Source organism: Kwoniella bestiolae, chromosome 2, assembly GCF_000512585.2.
Source record: "Kwoniella bestiolae CBS 10118 chromosome 2, complete sequence".
Classification (NCBI taxonomy): Eukaryota; Fungi; Basidiomycota; class Tremellomycetes; order Tremellales; family Cryptococcaceae; genus Kwoniella; species Kwoniella bestiolae.
Window position 1 is genome coordinate 2326263 of NC_089242.1, and position 19183 is coordinate 2345445.

At 46.5% G+C, this 19183-nt stretch overlaps 7 protein-coding genes across 7 annotated transcripts; 6 read left to right on the top strand and 1 right to left on the bottom strand.

Annotated features, from left to right (window-relative positions):
- Nucleotides 1–1529: 1529 nt before the first annotated feature.
- On the top strand, nt 1530–3739 carry I302_104021 (uncharacterized protein; the record flags this gene model as incomplete). Its single annotated transcript, XM_019189384.1, has 5 exons — nt 1530–2286; nt 2388–2771; nt 2873–3151; nt 3267–3512; nt 3582–3739. The coding sequence occupies 5 exons, from the start codon at nt 1530–1532 to the stop codon at nt 3737–3739; spliced, it is 1824 nt and encodes a 607-aa protein (XP_019048946.1).
- Nucleotides 3740–4283: 544 nt separating this feature from the next.
- Nucleotides 4284–5017, bottom strand: I302_104022 (uncharacterized protein; the record flags this gene model as incomplete). The annotated part of the gene is made up of 4 exons (XM_019189385.1): nt 4284–4370; nt 4446–4470; nt 4560–4687; nt 4769–5017. The coding sequence occupies 4 exons, from the start codon at nt 5015–5017 to the stop codon at nt 4284–4286; spliced, it is 489 nt and encodes a 162-aa protein (XP_019048947.1).
- Nucleotides 5018–5406: 389 nt separating this feature from the next.
- Nucleotides 5407–7576, top strand: I302_104023 (uncharacterized protein; the record flags this gene model as incomplete). The annotated part of the gene is made up of 5 exons (XM_019189386.2): nt 5407–6151; nt 6233–6631; nt 6712–6960; nt 7093–7338; nt 7419–7576. 5 exons carry the CDS (start codon nt 5407–5409, stop codon nt 7574–7576), a joined length of 1797 nt encoding a protein of 598 aa, XP_019048948.2.
- A 387-nt stretch (nt 7577–7963) lies between these two features.
- I302_104024 (uncharacterized protein) lies at nt 7964–8367 on the top strand (the record flags this gene model as incomplete). Its single annotated transcript, XM_019189387.1, has 2 exons — nt 7964–8168; nt 8237–8367. The coding sequence occupies 2 exons, from the start codon at nt 7964–7966 to the stop codon at nt 8365–8367; spliced, it is 336 nt and encodes a 111-aa protein (XP_019048949.1).
- Nucleotides 8368–10879: 2512 nt separating this feature from the next.
- Nucleotides 10880–14349, top strand: I302_104025 (uncharacterized protein; the record flags this gene model as incomplete). The annotated part of the gene is made up of 3 exons (XM_019189388.1): nt 10880–11355; nt 11493–13985; nt 14046–14349. The coding sequence occupies 3 exons, from the start codon at nt 10880–10882 to the stop codon at nt 14347–14349; spliced, it is 3273 nt and encodes a 1090-aa protein (XP_019048950.1).
- Nucleotides 14350–15461: 1112 nt separating this feature from the next.
- I302_104026 (uncharacterized protein) lies at nt 15462–16415 on the top strand (the record flags this gene model as incomplete). The annotated part of the gene is made up of 2 exons (XM_019189389.1): nt 15462–15998; nt 16065–16415. 2 exons carry the CDS (start codon nt 15462–15464, stop codon nt 16413–16415), a joined length of 888 nt encoding a protein of 295 aa, XP_019048951.1.
- A 613-nt stretch (nt 16416–17028) lies between these two features.
- I302_104027 (uncharacterized protein) lies at nt 17029–18871 on the top strand (the record flags this gene model as incomplete). The annotated part of the gene is made up of 3 exons (XM_065869781.1): nt 17029–17104; nt 17185–18655; nt 18760–18871. The coding sequence occupies 3 exons, from the start codon at nt 17029–17031 to the stop codon at nt 18869–18871; spliced, it is 1659 nt and encodes a 552-aa protein (XP_065725853.1).
- Nucleotides 18872–19183: the final 312 nt, after the last annotated feature.

Below are 19183 nucleotides of genomic sequence, written 5' to 3' on the forward strand. Positions count from 1 at the left end.
AAAGGTAAGAGGTGCTCAGTCAGCTTGGCTTATGTTGTACTGGTACTGAGCGGCTCAAGTCTGTATTTCGGGGTTCATGATATGGAACTAAAGGATCCACCTGAGAGCGTATGCTGCATTTCGGATGTCTGTCGGTACTCCTTGTTCTCCTTCGGACTGCCCGCTACAGCTGACGCGCAGTGTATTATCAATCAAGTCTCCATTGCAGCTCGGTGGGACCGTATCGACTGAGATATGTCGGTGACTGAAAATATGGGGTGATTCTCATTCCGACTGGCCTTGACGCCGATTGCAATAATGACTATAGGTGAAATATTCATGCTGTGTGTCTTTGGTCCGCCAAACTCGCTCATCAACTCGAACTCATGCTTTCATCCCATTAATCAGATGGGACATTACTTGTACTTCACCAGCAGATCAGATGTATACTGTATTCGACCATTGATCCATCCTCCTAGGGACACCGCCTATAGACGGAATCAAGTCAAAACGTGACATGCATGCAGCACTGTTCTTGTTGCTTGGGTGCTTGGTGTTTGGTGCTTTGGCTTGGCCCTTGCATCATCAGTGATAATTACTGCGTAACAACCGAGCAAAGCCAATAACAAACATGGGTGAATCTGTGGATAAGGGTTAAAGGATCTCAGGAACGTGACGTGAAATTGAAATTGAATAAACCCCCTTTTATTCCCTTTCTGTTGTTTACCCCACTTTGATACTGTGATGCTGTGTTTGTGCTTGGCAAGTTAATATGACGCTAAAAAGAGTGGTGCTGCTGCGTTTCAGGTTCATGATTTGATTTGAGTGTATTTTCCCCCCCGTTGTTTTCCCCGTGGATATCCTTTTCATCCTTTTATCCCTTGTTGACAATCCGAAGGTCTCTCCTCTCTCCGCAGGATCACAGTGTAAAGTGCAAATGAAATAAAATGAATACAACACAAAAAAAACAGTATAAGCTCTTATGCTATGACCTCAGTTGCTCTTTCCACCACCAGCTCACACTCCTTTATCTTGATTTATCGCTTTGACTGCTCTTGCTTTGCTCAATTTATACTCTCTCGGATACCGTAATACCACCTAAAACCTAGAGTAGAGATCATCACGGCTACCGGTCCCCCTCCTCCGTCTCTCAGTTGAATCGCTTGGATACTTTATTCCCCTTGCACGTGGGTGTTTGTACCAAGAAACAGAAATCAAAAGTCAAGGTCAAGGTCAGATGTCAAGCCGATAACTAAGAAAATCATTGTCATTGTCATTGCTGTGCTTTGCTTTGCTTTGCTATACCCCCCCATCCCATCTCGACCGAATATCCATAGTCACGCTCTTTTCTCCTTTTCCAACATCCAACCCTTATGTGTTTGATATCCACCTTTGAATAAAGCTATACCACCCCACACCAAACCACTTCAACTCGATATATCCCAACTCACATTCACTCTTTACAACAACATCGACGATAATACCCAACCCCACACACTACCTCGCTCAGACCGACTTCACTCGCTCGCCCCCTTTTCCACCGTTCACTCATGGATAAACGAATCCCCTCGCCGTTTAGCCAAGCCCTCTATGCCGTGGAGGTATTGACAGACAGATTAAGGAATTTGGGTGCAGGTGGTGTCGGGCTGGCAAGGACGGAGCAGCCGGATCGGGATCGGGATCAAGAGGATAGTTATCGACTACTATCATATAGGGATAGTATACACGAACCAACCAGACCTTCCGAGAGCACCGATCTACAAAATGACGAGGAGGAGAACGAATCACCCCCTCCATACGATATCGATTCACCTACATCACCTACCTCACCCGGATTCCCCGTACCCAGCCATTCACCATCTGTACGCTTCCGTATAGATTACCTCCTGGTCACCATCATACTCCTCGCTATAGGCAGCACACTCACCCTCTTCGTCGTGTTCCCCTTCCCAACGACTATACCGGCTTTTATCGGATTACTGACGATACTAGTGGGATGGACCTCAATAACGTGGATGAGGGTGTTATACCACTTATCAAATACTTTCAAATCAAAGGAGAAAACTTCGAATAGAAGTAAGAATTTCTTCAACAGGTTCTCAAATACCAAGCGAACCGTCCTGGTCACATCGACATTGTTCATATTATTCTTGTCATGCTTGGGATTTTGTCCACCGGAGGAAAAGGTCGTACCCACTAGGCCGTATGGGTATGGAACGGAGAAGTACTTCGTAGCTGCCAATCTGCATAATAGCGAGGATATCTTGCCGAGATGGTCCAGTGAATTGATCAAATTGATAGATTATCGTGAGTTGTCATCTCATTCTCATTGAGGCCTCCCTCTCTCTCATATTGAGACTGCACGTCATGGTTTGTGCTCAGGCGTACTGATACTTGGTACGCTGTAGTCGGCACCGACAACGTCCACGTCTCAATATACGAATCCAACTCCCAAGACTCCACGAAATCCCTCCTTTCCTCGTTGAACCAGACCCTCCAAGAGAAGGGAGTGGGCAGAACCATAATAACAGAGCAAGACGATAAACACTGGTGGCCCTATAACACCTCGCCAGAGAGGATAGGGTATCTGGCAAATGCACGGAACAAAGCTTTGATACCTATTCAATCGGATGATCCCTCGATCAGGCTAGAGGGGTATAACGAGTTCACCAAGATCATCTTCCTGAATGATGTGTATTTTACTTGGGGGAGTATGGTCAGGTTGATCAATACTAAGATTGAGGGGAGGGACGAGTATGATCAGGTCTGTGCGATGGATTTCGGTACTTCTGGTGAGTCGGTCGTTCACAAACCTGTCAAGTGTTTATACCCCAACACCTAGTAACACTCAGAACGCTAATGGTGTGGTGATTTATTCTTCGCTTCGATGCAGGCCTCTACGATACATGGGCATCAAGAGATATCTGCGGTACACCCCTTCGACCATTCTGGCCATACGTCAAAGATGAGATTACAATTGAGAAGCTCAGGAAGGAGGAGCCGTTCGAGGTTTCATCATGTTGGAATGGTGCGGTGGTGTTCAAAGCTGGACCTTTCCTGTATAAGCCAAAGGAGACCGATGTCGTACCTGAGGAAGTGATGGAGGATACGCTGGAGGAAAGTGAGAGTGGTAGACATATGATGAAGAGGGGTTGGAAGATGGTTGATAATCGTGAGTTTTACCTATCCTCTTTCAAACTAAACCCAAATGCCCATCTTATCTCTCGGGGACATCTTGTGATCTTGTCATCTATATGATAGGCTGACACGTTCGCATTGGATATCAGCCACCTACCCCAACTCCGTGTTCTCACCTTCTTTGACCCTCCCCATCCAATTCCGAACATCCAACATCTCAGCGTGCGACCACTCGGAATGCTTCCTGATAGGATACGACCTGCACAGGCTGTACGATACCGTCGACCGACCGCCCAGGATCTACATGAACCCTACCGTGAAATTGGCTTATGAGAAGAATTGGTATGTATGGCATAATTCTGTGTTGAGGATTCCGGTCGTGCAGTGGTGGTTGGGTAGGTTGGCTTTTTCTTCACAATGTATGAAATTATCCCCTAGCGCTGACTCTTTGAACGTGCATGTAGAAAACTGGAGTAGAGGTTACCCATTCTACTTTGTCGATTGGATATGGGAGAAGGCAGGCCGAAGGCGCGATTACTGCACATGGTCCGCATTGGCGGTTCATCTACCTTATAGATGCCCTTCTCTACCTGGCGCGGTCGATAAGAATTGGGACCAGTGAAGGAGGATCTGAATGATGAATGATGGTGGTTTACGATTATGAGATTCGGAATGTCTCGTCACGTCTTGTCGAGTAAGTGTCAAAGTCACGAAGATACACGGGATCTGCTAGGCAATTTGTCCTTTTTCTCATACTCTCACACATAGAATAAGCTATCGCTTTAAAACTGTATTGTATATATTAATGATCTAGCTTGTCTTCGGTTTACCATGTTTCTGCAAAAATATACGCAGATATACCATATACATATATATATATCATATACCTTGCATCGAATGCACTGGACCTGTGCTGCCATGTTTTGGGAGAGTGAGTGGGATATGCAAATTATCCTGCTGGAGTGGGATTATCTCGCGAGTGATGACCTGGCTCAGAGACTAGTGTTTACAGATATGCGATTTATCAGAAGTTTCATCACATCGCTGGAACGGTGTGTTAAGATATATCTACAAATATTTACACGAATACGAAGAGAAAGTTATAGACCCCTCTGGTCTCTTCCTGCATTCCTTTTGACGTTTCGTCGGATAACCTCAAGCTCGTTTCAGATGGGCTGACTTTGAGTTTCCTCCGTGGGTAGGAGGATTCGCTTCTTGTTTTTACGAGCGTTGTATATCCTTGAGATCTCGATCTGATAAGGTGGAGATGATCAGTCATGCTCATGCCCATACTCATGCTGAGAGGTAGGTATTCGAATTGGACTTACGAAAGCAATGACCAGCCAGATGAGTCTATCGAGCGACAACCATCTTTGAGTCAGCTCCACACCACTTGACCCATACGCTTCTCCTTAGACTGGTGATATCAAAAGTCAACTCACCCAACAAGCACCATAATCCACCAAGCCTGGGCAGGCTGCACACAAAGCCTATACCACCCCAACTCGCCCAATCTCTCCTTATGCCACGATTCACCACCAACCATCACGCCGTACCAACATTCTCCGTGCTGTGACCCCACCCAACACGCCGTCAGTACATGATCAAAGCACCACTGCACCTGGACGGTATGGGATGAGAAGGTACCTACGATATAATCAATAGCCAGCAGGAGATTCGCAAATATCGCACTGGATATAGCGATCAGTGCTGTGCCGAGGCTTGGATGATAGGAGGCTAGGAGTAGCCCAAGGGAGATTGTAAGGAACACTGGTGGAGAGAGACGGTTGAGCGTTAGGGCGCTGGTTATTAGGTATATTGAGAGGGTCGTTAGGGAGATGAGGATGGGTGTGAATGGGGAGAAGCGATTGGGTATGGTGGTGGATGTGGGTCGGGGCATTGGTGCGATTTTAACTATGCAGTCACTGTATGTTGATGTTTGAGATAATCTTTCCTCCTTCCTCACGGAATGTCTTCTTCAAAAGGTACGATGATCAAACAGGTTGATGAATGACTTGGAAAGAGTTGAGTTGATGATCAATCATGATTTCATGATTTTATGATTTCAAGTTACTTCAGGGCAATCCGCGGATACTTGGTTATCGATAAAAGGCGGTGCAAAAGTCGCCGATGAGCCGAGCTAGTCGCTGGACTCATACTCGTAGCGTCCGTCACATTAAAGCAATCATGCAAGACAACTTGCTTGTCAACGCTTGATTGAACCTCATCTTGTACCCTCAATGCCGCCTCCATCCTAACGAGACAGTCTACCCAGTAAATCCCTCCTCCATGTCCCGATACTTTTCCACATTATCGCACAACATCAGCAGTCTCATCAATGACATACGATCATATAGTCATACGTCTACACCTACAACTAGAAATGACCAACGGGATATATCGCTCTCGACCAGTAGAAATACGTACAGGCGGTTGAACGGGCAGGTTCCGCCTGAAGTCAGAGATAACACAGTACATGGAATCTTGGAGGAAGACGAGGAAGAAGACGAGGAGGAGGAGCAAGATGATAATGATGAAGGGGATGAAAGTGATTCACCACCACCATCTTACAATGCAGCGACGACATCAACATCAACCTCGCCCTCTCGCAAGAGATTACGCCGCAATCCCGTCTTCTCGCTATTCGTAGTCATAGGTATAGGCTGGACAGCTGGCCTCTACCTCACCTATCCATTCCCCACTACCATACCCCTCTTCGTTGGATCACTGATAATCCTATTCGGATGGACCATCACCACTCTCACCGACCTTGTCTTTTCACTCCTACGGCAACGGGAAAGCACTACTACAATCATGGCGAGATATACACCATTGAGGAAGATGGGATTAGCAATTTCGACGGTCTTCTTGATTTACCTGTTCAATCTGGGATTCACACCTCAAACACATACACAGTCTTCACCTGCTGCTATGGATGGGAGTAAAGAGAAATACTTCATAGCTGCTAATATGCATAATAACGAGGCTGTCTTGTCGGAGTGGTCCAGCCAATTGATCAAGTTGATCTTCCATCGTGGGTGTATCAGACTACTGGATCTCGATAACTGTCCCACAAAGCTGACAAGAACATAACTTGTGATCTTGAACGATGTAGTCGGCAGGGACAACGTCTACGTATCAATATACGAATCCAACTCCCGCGACTCTACTAAACACCTCCTATCGGTCCTCAACACTACCTTGGAGAATTTGTCGATAGAGCATCGAATAATCACAGACGAGGATAACAAGCATTGGTGGCCCTATGCCACTGCTGTAGAGCGGATAGAGTACCTCGCAAACGCACGGAACATCGCCATTGAACCTCTGCAGTCTCCCGACCCTCACATCAGGCTGAATGGGTATAGGGAGTATACAAAGATACTATTTTTCAACGATGTTTGGTTTGATTGGCGGGATATTGTAAAGCTATTGAACACGAGGTATAAAAGTGACTCGAAGGAAGACGAAGGAGAGTACGATCAAGTTTGCGCTATGGATTTTGGATCTTCCGGTAAGTCCGGGATACACTCGTCCTTTGATCTTATATGATCGGACCTTCAAGATGCTGATGCTTCTCTGTGGAATGGACAGGCCTGTACGATACCTGGGTGGCTAGAGATGTGTGCGGCACACCCCTCAGACCTTTTTGGCCGTATGTGAAAGATGGTGAATCGATCGAAAGAATCAGAAAGGGTGAACCTATCAGAGTATCAGCCTGTTGGAATGGAGTGACTGTGTTGAATGCTCGGCCGTTCTTGTTTCATGATTCTGGGGATTTGGACGGATCAATACCGGCTGTCGGCGGATTGGAGAAGAGAGGATGGAGGATGATTGATAATTGTGAATGTCTCCCCTTTCTCACTGTAACGTGTTTCTGTTTTGGGGTGTTGGTCCAGCCCAATATGCTGTATCTCTGGACAGATCGTGGATCTAAACTGGACTGGAATTATCACTAAATCATCATCGCCATAGCATCCTATCCCCACTCGGTGTCCTCCCCTGTTCTGATTCACCAAAACCCCATTGAATTTCGTACCTCCAACATCTCACAATGCGACCACTCTGAATGCTTCCTAATCTCTTATGACCTACATCGATACTACCCCGACAGACCCGTCAAGATCTACATGAACCCCGAGGTGAAAGTCGCCTATGAGCGGAACTGGTTCAATTGGCATAATGTGGTATTGGAAATACCCATTATCAAATGGTGGTTGAGTGGGTTGTTCTGTTCTTGATCCTGTCAATGATCTACAACCTGTCTAGTGAGACAGTACTGATGTCATGTCCATTGTTAGCCCACTGGTCCCGAGGATATCCTTTACTTCTGGTAGATTGGATATGGGAAAATTTCGGACGTAAGAGGGATTATTGTACGTGGTCTGCCCTAGCCTGGCATGCACCTGAACGTTGCCCCAGTCTGCCTGGTCCGCCTCATACATCTTGGGACCAGTAGGTAGATGCATGGTACTGGAGCATTGTTGTAACATTATGCATCTCACTGCATGTCCTTGCCCTTCATCAAGCACCTGATCTGCCGGGTTACTGGAAATGTGCGAACACAGTACAGAACGGCGAAGTATGACCGGTCGCCACGGGCATTGATCACCGCTTACCTTTTATCATCCATCATAATGGCTTATCGATACGAATCTCCCCGGCTTTAGTCTTCAGGTACTTGGATGATCGTCATGGCATTGTGTGTATGTGATAAATGAACAACATCGTTCATACGTATATAACCTACATGTCCGCGTGCATGCTGAGACCCACAATGTGCAGCACTCCCGTCAACTAATCCCAGTGAGAAGGACCATCACCATAATTAGTTAGAACAATAACAATGGCTCAGATCAAGGATCTTCACGTCAATCAGACCTCACCCCGTTCAAAGAGAACTAGGAACATGGACCGGGTCCCATCAGGGCCTCCACCAACATACGAGCAAGTTGAGAAGTTAGATTCCCTCCCTCAAGCTTTACCTCATGCTGTCCCTCACTCGCATTTGCAGCATCATGATGGGATTGAGACCGAAGCCACTGACTTTGGTAAGTGGGAAGGGACTGTACGTTATGCGATGCTCCTGCTCAATGAAGGAGTCGTACTGTACGAATAGATGCCACCAAGCGTACATCCCTATCACAAGTGATCTGTACCGACCCACTAGGACATCGACCAAAGACCAAATATGGCACGGTGGGGATCATAGCTGGTATAGTGTTTTTCCCTTGGGGATTGTTCTGGTGAGTTGCTATATAACTTGACCGAATCTCGTGATGCCATGGCATTGCATTGAGAGTCGCTGGTCGCTGATGAGTTTGATTGATGTTACAGGACAAAGTGCGATTCTCAGGTGGTCTGTAAATCGTGTGATACGGTACTACGACCTAAACATTGTCAGGCTAGGGGTCGGGGTCGGGATCGTGAATTGCTGATGGACGGTGATAATGGATATGGGTATGGATATGGATCGTGCGGGTCGAGAAAAAGAAAGAGATGTTGTGGACGTGGAAGATGTTGAGGTTGATTTTGCTTTACTACCTGCAACACGTTTGGTGGACTAAGTTACCTTACAGTTGAAGTATGTGGTCATTTGCTCGTATAACAGTCCCGCTTGTAGTGTATGATACTCCATGTACTCGTGCAGTACGTCCCGATGTTCCTGAGATGGGGTATCGCAATAAACGATCCAATCCATACGAGGATATCCCCATAGAATCAATTTATCAACGGAAAATTGAGATTCTAGGATAACTTAAACCAATGGATCCTCGCTTATTCCAAGAGATCCTTCGCATTGCAATCCCAAATTTTAAGCTTGAATTCTATCATCACTTTTCCATTCCTGCTCGCTTAGAATTCCGAAGAACGCACGAAGCCAATTGGCTCCTCGTTAAATAATGTTGGATTTACGGGACATCCGCATTGGAGAACTGGAGCCCGCTTGACTTGCGTAACGATGCTTATGCTTTTCATCTCGTCCAATAAGGTGCGGTAAATTCACGAAGACGTTTGAGAAGGAAAACGTACTTTCCCTCAATCTCATGACTCCATTGCATGCGATTCCAGCATTATGCGTATACCGTTTACTGTACAGGAATCCCAGTACAGTAAGAGTTATGTAGCGATATCATCTGACGAAGTCTGCAGAAATTTTTCATTTGGCAAGGAAAAGGAACGAGAGATGATCACCATAACGCCACAAATCAGAAATAGTAACGCCCCACGCGTCATTGCAGCTCACTCCGGTCTACTCCGCTGAGTTCCCTGAGCATCTAGGCTCCAGGGGTAAAGGTAGGGGCTGATCCAATGAAAAAGAAGGAATCGGATAACATGAATCTATCATTGAATAACAGTTGAGATTGCATGATGGCTCACCATAACCTTCGACAGGAGCTGCTTCACGACCGTTGTTGGGATAGGGAAGGAGCTTTGCTCGCAAGCTTACACTGATCGCCGTGCTGGCATGATCGTACAGCTGCGTGAGGTGTCGTCCTCGATCAAGACTCGCCACCGATCCAACAGGTTCAAAGCAGCATGTGTCGCTTACGTGAAAAGGCTGAGGTAAATTTCCGTTTTGCCCCCCCTGCCCCTTCCTACTCCTCCAAGCTCCTTTGTAGACCCCAAGTTTACCGTACATCAAAGACATTACTACCCTGAACAGGCTTCGTCATTCCAATCAAAAATTTGGGTGCAGATCCTGAATTCCCCCACTAAGACGAGCAAGCATGAGAAAAAGAGCTCCATTTGAACACCCGAGATGCATGCTCTCGTACATCTCTACCCTAGAGCGAACTTGCTTACTACAGGAGCAGACCGATATCCAAATTTTCTCTGACCCAACCGTGTCGTTCAATACACACTTCTCGGCAACTATTCGTGTTCGTGTTCGTGTTCTTGCTTACAGCAGCAAATCATCTTATTCATACTGTGAATACTACTGCTGTACTGTATTTCATTTCGACCCGGTCCAGATTCTCCATTCTGTAACAAGTTTTTCTCTTTCACTCTCACTCTCAACTCTATTTCGTCCTCATCAGTAGGGTTGATTCAGATCACAGACACGAAACACGCCTTTTCACGTTTCTTGTGCTCGTATCGTCAATCGTTTTTACTATTTGTTCGGTTTCGCACTATAGTACCATCCGATAGGACAATATATTACCTCAGCTTAAACCCTCCTCTACGTCAAAGACTGCTTTTCTCCACCATACGATCAGCACGTTCCTCAGGAATCAATCATTCATAAAGGATCATCCTTTCGTCGCGAGACTACGAATCGTGGGAAAAAATTAGAAGATACGAGTTGATACAAGAGGACCGCCATTCCAATTGATCATCTTTAGAAGAGGAGAAGGCTTTACAAGCTGACCGAGGGAAGGAAGTCGTACGTTCTCTTTCTTCTTCACTCAAATCTCTTGGAAGTGAAGAGTTGCTCCTCTTTTGTATTTCTGTTTGGATAAAACCCATCAACGGGGCCTCATCATATCCCCACGAACACCTGATCATCAAAACTTTTGCTTTAGCTATAGATCCTTCACATCGTTTCATCTTTACATTCAAACACTCTTCCAAAAATGTTGATCTCAGAGTAAACATCTTCCTTGATCATATTTGGGCGATCTGATCAAAATCACAATCTTTCCTAATATATAACAATCAAATTTCGATTCAGTCTGAAGGTTACTTTTATTGCCCTTTTCCCGTTCAAATTGTCATCTACGTTTATTTGGTATTCTTTAGCTTACTATTATCCCACATGACCCCCTCTCTTCAGAATACAGGACCAGTCACGGGCTCATCTCATCATCATTCAATCAAGCCCATTGACCCACCAGCATCCCAAGAGTTCTACCCTACACCACCTCCTTCACCCATCATCAGCGATACAAACGCCCTACCTCCTACACTGGATACTCCCCCAATACCATTACCATTGGCTACCCCTAACGTCGCGGTACCTATTGCACTTTCCCTCGACACGCAACATCATCTACCTCACGCTTCATCGTTACGTCTCGAGACTCCGAACTCTCTGCTCGCGACATTGGGTGGTAATAGGGTACTCGCTCTAGATCCACTAGCATCAGTCTGGGATCGTATGCCTTACTCAGCTTCCACTCCTATAGTCTCTACACCCAACGTGATGGAAGAGGACAGCGTGGAATCCTTGGTGGGCGGACAAAAGCCTCAGCCTTCGATGCATGGCTTACATTGGGCGATGAGAAAACAAAAGTGAGTGATTACATCTTCATGACTCGAAAATAAGATCCGAGTGTTCCTACCCTTCCTTTGAGGATCAATTCGTTGTGTTGTTGTGTTTCTTATTTTATTTTCCATCAAAAGCGGAAAGCTGACGTCAGATATAACAGGTCGAGTGAACATATATCATCTATATTCGTATCCCCACCTACACCAGAGAGGATGGCTTCTCCAACTTCAGAAGATCCACCTTCAAAATCAATCCAATCCTCTGTTCCCTCTTCATCATCTACATCAAACCCTTACGCTTTCCCAAATAAGACTGTCGAGTCGAGGTCAAGTGCTTCTTCCCCTAGTGGATCCAGAGAAGCTTCCCCCACCGCTAGTCCGCTCTTATCGGCTAAAGTGTTACCTGCACTGTCGTCATCGAACGGAACGACGATCCCTCTCCAAGTATTACCTGAAGTGCGATCACCACCTAAAAAGACGATAGCGATGACGACGGATTCACTCCAGCTGACTGCCAAAAGAGGTAGAAGACCCAGATTGTTTGGATTCACCGAAATGATGGACGGTGGTGCTTCTGCTTCTGCTTCCAGCTCGGCAGCCAGTTCAGCAGCCAATTCTCCTGATCGAACTCCACCTGTTCATCCACGACACCTAGATCATTATTCATCTTCTTCTCATCACAGCAACAACAACGCCAGCTCATCAAACACCTCTTCACCTGCCAACTTCATGCCCAGACGCCATCCCGTGCGAGCACGATCGGAAGCAGCTTTGATGTCGACCATACATCACATCCCACCTCGAAGGAGGGAGAACGGCCTCAAGTTGAATTTCGATGGTATTGTCCCTCTCCCTCAACCTCAGGAAGTCCAAAGTGCATCTATCGCTTCACCCTACTCTTCGAGATTGATACGAAAGAAATCCGGAGAGATACTCAAATCCGCTCTGAAATATGGTGGTCCCCTCTTACCCAACGGTACACCCATACATGCCAGAGAATCAATCCCTTCCCCACGATTCGAATCCAAATCTTGTCCTTCCACACCGAGCTGTCCGAAATACGTTCACTTTGATGCTCAGCTGGAACGAGTCAAGTTGTTCTTGCATGATCAGAAACCTCAAGTGGTCAGTCGAGATGGATCCCCCACAGCAGATACGACTTCAGAAGGAGATGAATTCCCATTCCCTTCGACCGATGAAGAAAGAGAAGTGAAGAAGGTCCTTACGGTCTCTTTACCCAATTTCCCTACTACCCACCCCCCTGATTCTGAGCTTTATCTCGAGTCGCTCTTCCTCGAAGATGACCGGAAAGCTCTCAAGGGAGTGGTAGTTTGCGCAAATATCTCTTTCCAGAAATGGGTCGCAGTGCGATTCACCTTCGATTGGTGGCAAACCACCTCGGAAGTCACTGCTACATACAAGGAATCGATCAAGGGAGGTAAATTCGATAGATTCACTTTCAGTATCAAACTCAATGATATACTCGCGAAGATCGAGGAGAAGACCTTGTTCATGGCTATCAGGTATAATGCTGAGGGAAGAGAAATTTGGGATTCGAATGGTGGGCAAAACTATCAAGTCTTGTTCCAGAAAGTAGCACCTCAGCAACCCGTTGGTCTTAGGGCTGCCAGGAACAGTATAAGCTTACAACCTGGTATGGGTAAGGCTGTTGGAGGGAGAACCTCTCAATGGAGTGTAGCTGGGGGCAATAACGATGATAGATTGGCGGATCTTAGAGCGAAGTTGGATAGGTTGACGGCGGATGAACCAGATAGAGTACCTGTCTCACCCAACTCTTCGAGACATTTCAGTTTCGATTTCGGTCGAAGAGGGTCTACAACCAATTCCTCAGGTTCAGGTTCAAGTCGACGAGGATCGGATAACCCATCTCCAAATGGTTCGCCTTCTCGACCATTCTCGCCTATGGACACTAAAGCTTCGGACCTTCCTGCTGCTGGTCCAGCTTTGGCCGCCAGATACGACTTCGGTGCGTCGCTTAAAACTACCGCTAGGAGAGGGTCCACGTCTCCTGTTGGTCGACCAGGCGAATTACCAGATGTCAAGACCGGTTTGCTCAACTATGGTATGAACGGTCAGAAGACGAACAGCAACCCTCACGCCGCTACTGAATTCTATTCACCGCGATTCAACCAAGCTAGCCTCAATACCAACGATTACTTCTTCTCGCCAACCAGTACATCTACATCTACTATGCCTATGCCTGCACCTGTACCGGATGTCAAAGTTCAGGGACCCTCTCCTCCACCAACGGAAGATCGAGATACTACTCCTACACCTACAACGGTCAATGCGCAGATCCGTGCTGGTTCTTCAACCTATACCGTCCCAGCACCGAAATCTCAAGCAGCGACCAAAGCTCCTTCTCCTCAAAGACCCACCCACGCCCTCTCTCGCAATGCGACATACCCTGCTAAGTTCACCATTGGAGATGATTCCGTGGAAGTCAGCCCGAACGTCTCACCCCCTCAATTGATATCTTCTTCATCAGCCGAATCGAACGCTACCGACACTCCTTCCGAGTCACCCAGATCGCCACCTGACCTCTCGTTGGCCAAGTGGAGTCCGACGGCTAAGTCGGCTGATTCAAGCGATGATGCAAATAGTCTGAGTAGTTATAGTAGTTTTCTCGAACAGTAAGTTGTCTTCACTACATATAGTGAAATCTACAATATTGACTGTATTGCTTTTGGTAGATTCTGCTGGGGAGGTAATTCGATGACACCTGAACGAAGATCCCATTCGACCTCTTCATTGGATAATTACTTCCAACCCATCGAGGTGGAGTCTGGAATAGCCACCCCACGAGCATTGGCCACCACCCCTCAAGCTAGGGTTGTATCCAGAATCGAGACTCCCTCGTCGACCACGAGTAGTAGTTATTATTCGACCTACTCCAATACACCCACTACTAAAGAGGATTTGGAACATGTTGAAAGTGCCTTGGGCGGAGATAGGGTACATGTCAATGGGCACATGTCTCCTCCTGTTATGGCTTGATGATCGATATTCTCACCCTCTGGATATATATACCTTTTCTTCCTATTCTATAATCATTTCATCCTAGTCGGTACTCGCATTGGTTTCTTTCTCATGTCCTGATTCAAATCCATGTACTGTAGCGCCATACTGTAATTTGTATTATCTCTTCTTCTCTTTCTTTCGTTTATCATTGGTTTTTCGCATCGTCTTTTGGTAATCGTGGCTTGTCAATAGATCATACACATGTTGATAGATGGACTTTAGTTCATGCGGGTATAGGATGGGAGCACTTGCATCTCGTGTCATGTCATGTTCTGTATCATGTTGCCTTCCCTTCGGATCCCACTCATCTTGGATAATACTGAGTCGTAAGAAGCCAGTCGGCGAGCAAATGAAGCCACGTGAGATGACATGTACAGTCACTGGTGGCCTGTACGCAACTCTTCGAACGGTGGTGAAGGAATCGTTTCTGCCTTCGACCACATGCGGTTGAAAGCTTTTTGCTAGCATTATTAGGCTCTGGAGAACAACCTTGCATACATGCCACCTTATCAGACTATCTCACAGTAGATTTGCCTGCTTGAGTGTACGGGAGCTCGCCGGCGCTGTTACAAAATGGAGTGTGTACCAGATTCTCCATTGGTCTTTACAGATCCTGTCCTCTTTGTTCCTCTCGATCAAAGGATTCTTGACCCAACAATGCCTTTCTCCTCAGAAGCATTGAGCAGACTCAAGGGTAAGAAGTGCGTGACCGAAGACTTCTCAAATTGCGCAATGAGAGGACGAACACATACGTATGTCGACCTGATCGCGTGGGGCCGAAGCAAGCGTGAAATCATGCAGTCACTCAAGCTTCATACTGGTCAAAGGAGATAGGGATGATATGACCACCTCTCACCATTCGTTGGTCTTCTAAAGGCCGAAACACTTCGGCGAGCTGTAGAAGCAGTCAAGGCGGTGAACACGCCTTCGCGACTCGCCTTCGCCCATTGCATTCCTGAGAACTATATAAGTCAGCCCCGGTCGCTCTGCTTGCATCACTCTGTTACTGTTTTTGACAAGGCCCCACATCATACATCGAAACTCTTGCCTCTATCATTTGCAACCCGGACGGGTATCGCTGATCAACAATGGGGCCATCTGCAACCTGGGTTGATCCGTCTGGCATTGACCTTGCCCTAACCGATGAGGTCTTATCCCATTGGTCTTTTGGAAACCCGGCCAGCCGCACACTAGATGAATCGGAACATAAAGTTGACAGTCTCGGAGTCGAGGATGCCGCCGAGATCCTCACTCTCGATATTACACCTCATGCCGGTCGAACTGGAGCATCCAGCATGTCCAACACAGCTCATATTCTGGATAGGCTCAAAGAAGCGGTGTCTTTCAACGAGGACTGGATCCGCGTACTCAGTGAGAATGCAGAGGACGAAGATGCAATGCGAAAGGCTGCAGCTCAACGGGCGCTTTTGGTACGATCTTTGCAAGTCCTCAGGACGATCTTTGGTGATTCAGTTCCACATGACTCCAAGGCTTGTCTGGAACTTGGAGAGGACAGAGTAACAACTCTTTTCAAGCCGCACTCAAGGACTAGGAACACATGGTCGATGAGGATGATCACAAAAAACGGGGCACGACACTGTGGTAAAGGATTCGTGGCTCATCCCGTAAGCTTGATGCATAACCTGTCATACCTGATTGGCAGGACTGATGTGATAAATACATAGTTCTAGGAACCCTTAGAACCGGTTACGTCTTGGGGCAATCCCGACAAAAGTGAGTATCCGGAGATTGGTTTCGGATTTCGATCTGGATCTGGATCTAGCACAAGACTACAATCCGGTAGTTCTGGCTCGGCATCCCCTCTTCAATTGGATAACCGTATCATGAAGGGCCGTGAATGGCCTGAGATTCAATCTAAAGCATTGAAAGCTGCAGCTCTGAGTCAGTCCCTCAATCCTCGTACACACGGTGAGGTGTTGAACTACAGAGCCGATGGTATGGGTGTAGATATCAGGGAAGCGTATGAACATGAGGAGAAAAAGGGGATCAAATACCAGATGACGTTTATGCCTCCAAATTGAGACAAGGTCCATTTTAAGGGTTTCTTCGTCGAGGGGTTCTTGGGCACTTGATTGTATGCATATGGAGAGCATAATGTCTGATACTGATACTGATACTGTCATGAGAAAATAGTTATTGGATGACCACATGTTCAAGATTCACCATCCGATGTCAATTCTGTCCAATGCATTCGTGCATCATTTTCTCATCTTTCATCTGATATAAATAACTGTATCTTACTTGACTACAACACGCGTCAGGGATGTACTCGTACGGTATAATATAATATAGTACGGTATGGTTGACGGTGGTTGACGTGTAACAGGAACAACCCATTTTGTTTTGTCTGCCGCTTTGACCTCGTTTATAACAACAATGCACACTGACTGTACTCATATGCAGCGCACGGCGCACGGACCGTCGTCAACTCACTAACAATCAGCTGCTGATCATTGTTGTTGTTGTACTAACACGATACATCTCTCTTTTCCCTCTCCTTCACCATTTCATATCATTTCACATCGTACATCTCATACTGTATCCTATAATCCTCATCTCATCTGACCATTACCTCTGACCTCTCTGACGACTCACCGCGCACGCACACTCGGATGCATCTCCTCACTGTTCATCATGTCGACATATCAGAGTGGTCATGATAGTTCGGTTCAATCTTTACCTGTCTTCGAAGGGCTCTATACCAAGCAGGGCAAGTAATCTCACCTGTATCGCTCACGCCCCAGCAGACCAATAGAGCTAATCATACACACTGTTCTGGTCATCCCGCAGCTACCTCACTACTCCGACCTTTCTCTAGATTCTCCATCTCCTCGTTCTTCAGATCATCTCCTTCCTCACACAAAATACCTTCCCCTACCCTCTTAAATCCACTTCTTCTCATCACTTCGACTTCCCCTGCGGAACCTATTCCAGGCGAAGCTGAGATCATCAAATCGTTAGAAGGTCTGAAAGCATTCGCCACCCAGTTCAAGGAAGCTATCTCGTCCAAGCAACTCAAGATTGACGATGAAGATGTGGGAGAGAGGACACATAGATTAGCAAAGGGTTACTTAGCTGGGGTATACTTGATATCGAGAACACTGTGGGATGATCCAGCAGATGACGCCAACAAAACTACGGAGTTCGAAAATCATAAATCAGCTTTGACCCGATGCATTCAAGGGTTCTTCCTTCTTTACTCCATGATCGACCAGACCGATGAAATCGATAAACATATCCTCGGATCGATCTTCCCTCCGACAGAGACCAAGTACCATCAATTCTCACCGCTCCTCCAATACCCTCGTAGAGTAATTGCTTCCCTCCAATCTCAGCCTACACGAGCTATCGCTCAATCCAAGCTCAAAGATCATGTTCAGTCACCTATCAGATCCTCTTTTCCAGAGCATATACCTGAAGAAGAGGTGTTGTATGTCATCTCGCTCCTCGACGCTTTCCTCGAAGGTATACAAAAGGTGGAATCGCTGTCCGGACCGTTAATCGCGAAGAAAAAGAAACAGAGAGAGGAAGATAGCAGAAGGCCTTTGCGGGTAGAAATGGAAGTTAGAGTGATGAGGTGTGATTTGTTGATGAGCATGACTACAAAGCGGATTGGGGCAGTGAAGAACAGAGCTATGGGGAAGGGTTTGGGGGGTGTGAAGGCGGAGGAGGAAGATTGCCAAGAACACGGCAGTGGGGCTGAGGATGGAGATCAAGCACAGGAAGACATCAAGCTTAGTGTGAGAACTGAAGGTCACTCGACAGAAGAGGTGTACGAAGGTATATCTCAAACCGACACTACGCGATGGGAAGACCTGGCGGAAGAAAGTTTGGTAGAAGGTCTAGATATAGCTAAAAAGCTCATCGAAGAAGGGCGTGGCGAGGTGCTCTCCAATCATGTAGAAGCTGTAGATTGGTTAGGTCAAGAAGGTCTCATTCAGCCCGACGAACAAGAGGGAAAGAGACAATCAAAATCACCTTCTCATGGTTTCGACGAAGATATTATCAGTGAATCCGATTTGGAAGATGACGAACCTGAAATTGAGAGTGAGATGTCTGAAGAATCCGGATCGACCCATCCCTGTCCACTAAGAACGTTATTTAGGCTGCATGATAGATATGAAGAACAACGCTTGGCAGTGTGGTTGCACCTCCCGTCAGCTCAGAGGGGCAAGATGGGCTGGTTTATGCGTGGTCATGAAGGAAGGGTGGGGAGCAGTTGGGATGGGTTTGGGTTGGCGGCTATGATGGAGTATGATGGGTGAGTGTTGGTCGTATAAATCTGTTAAGCCTTTTCTGGACCATGTAGAAGTGAAAGATGGCTGATGATGACGATGTACGGTGATGTACGGTGGGGGGTCGTAGTGACGCTCTTATGTCGTACGGACTTGGAGCGGATAAGCTTGAGAAGTGGGTTGAGTTGGCTTCGATGAGGAATGCCAAGAAGATCAGAAAGAGGGGAAGGAAAACTGTTTGAGTGTACAAGTTTATTATGTTATGTCCTAGCCTGTACTTCAACGTCGTTTTTACCCATATCTGACATCACTTTCCTTATCGTCTTTGCACTATCTATGGTGCTTACTCTGAACGAACTTATACACCACAATGCACCCCAACCTCTTTATCATACCCATTGCTGTGTTTTACTGTATGTACTGTCCTAAATTATCACGAACTGTCATGAACTAATCACCAAGAGTAGTAGATTCATTATAAGTATGAATACGTGTATGTATTATATGCGATTTACAAAGAGGTATTCAAATGCTATGATTCATCATCCAACAGA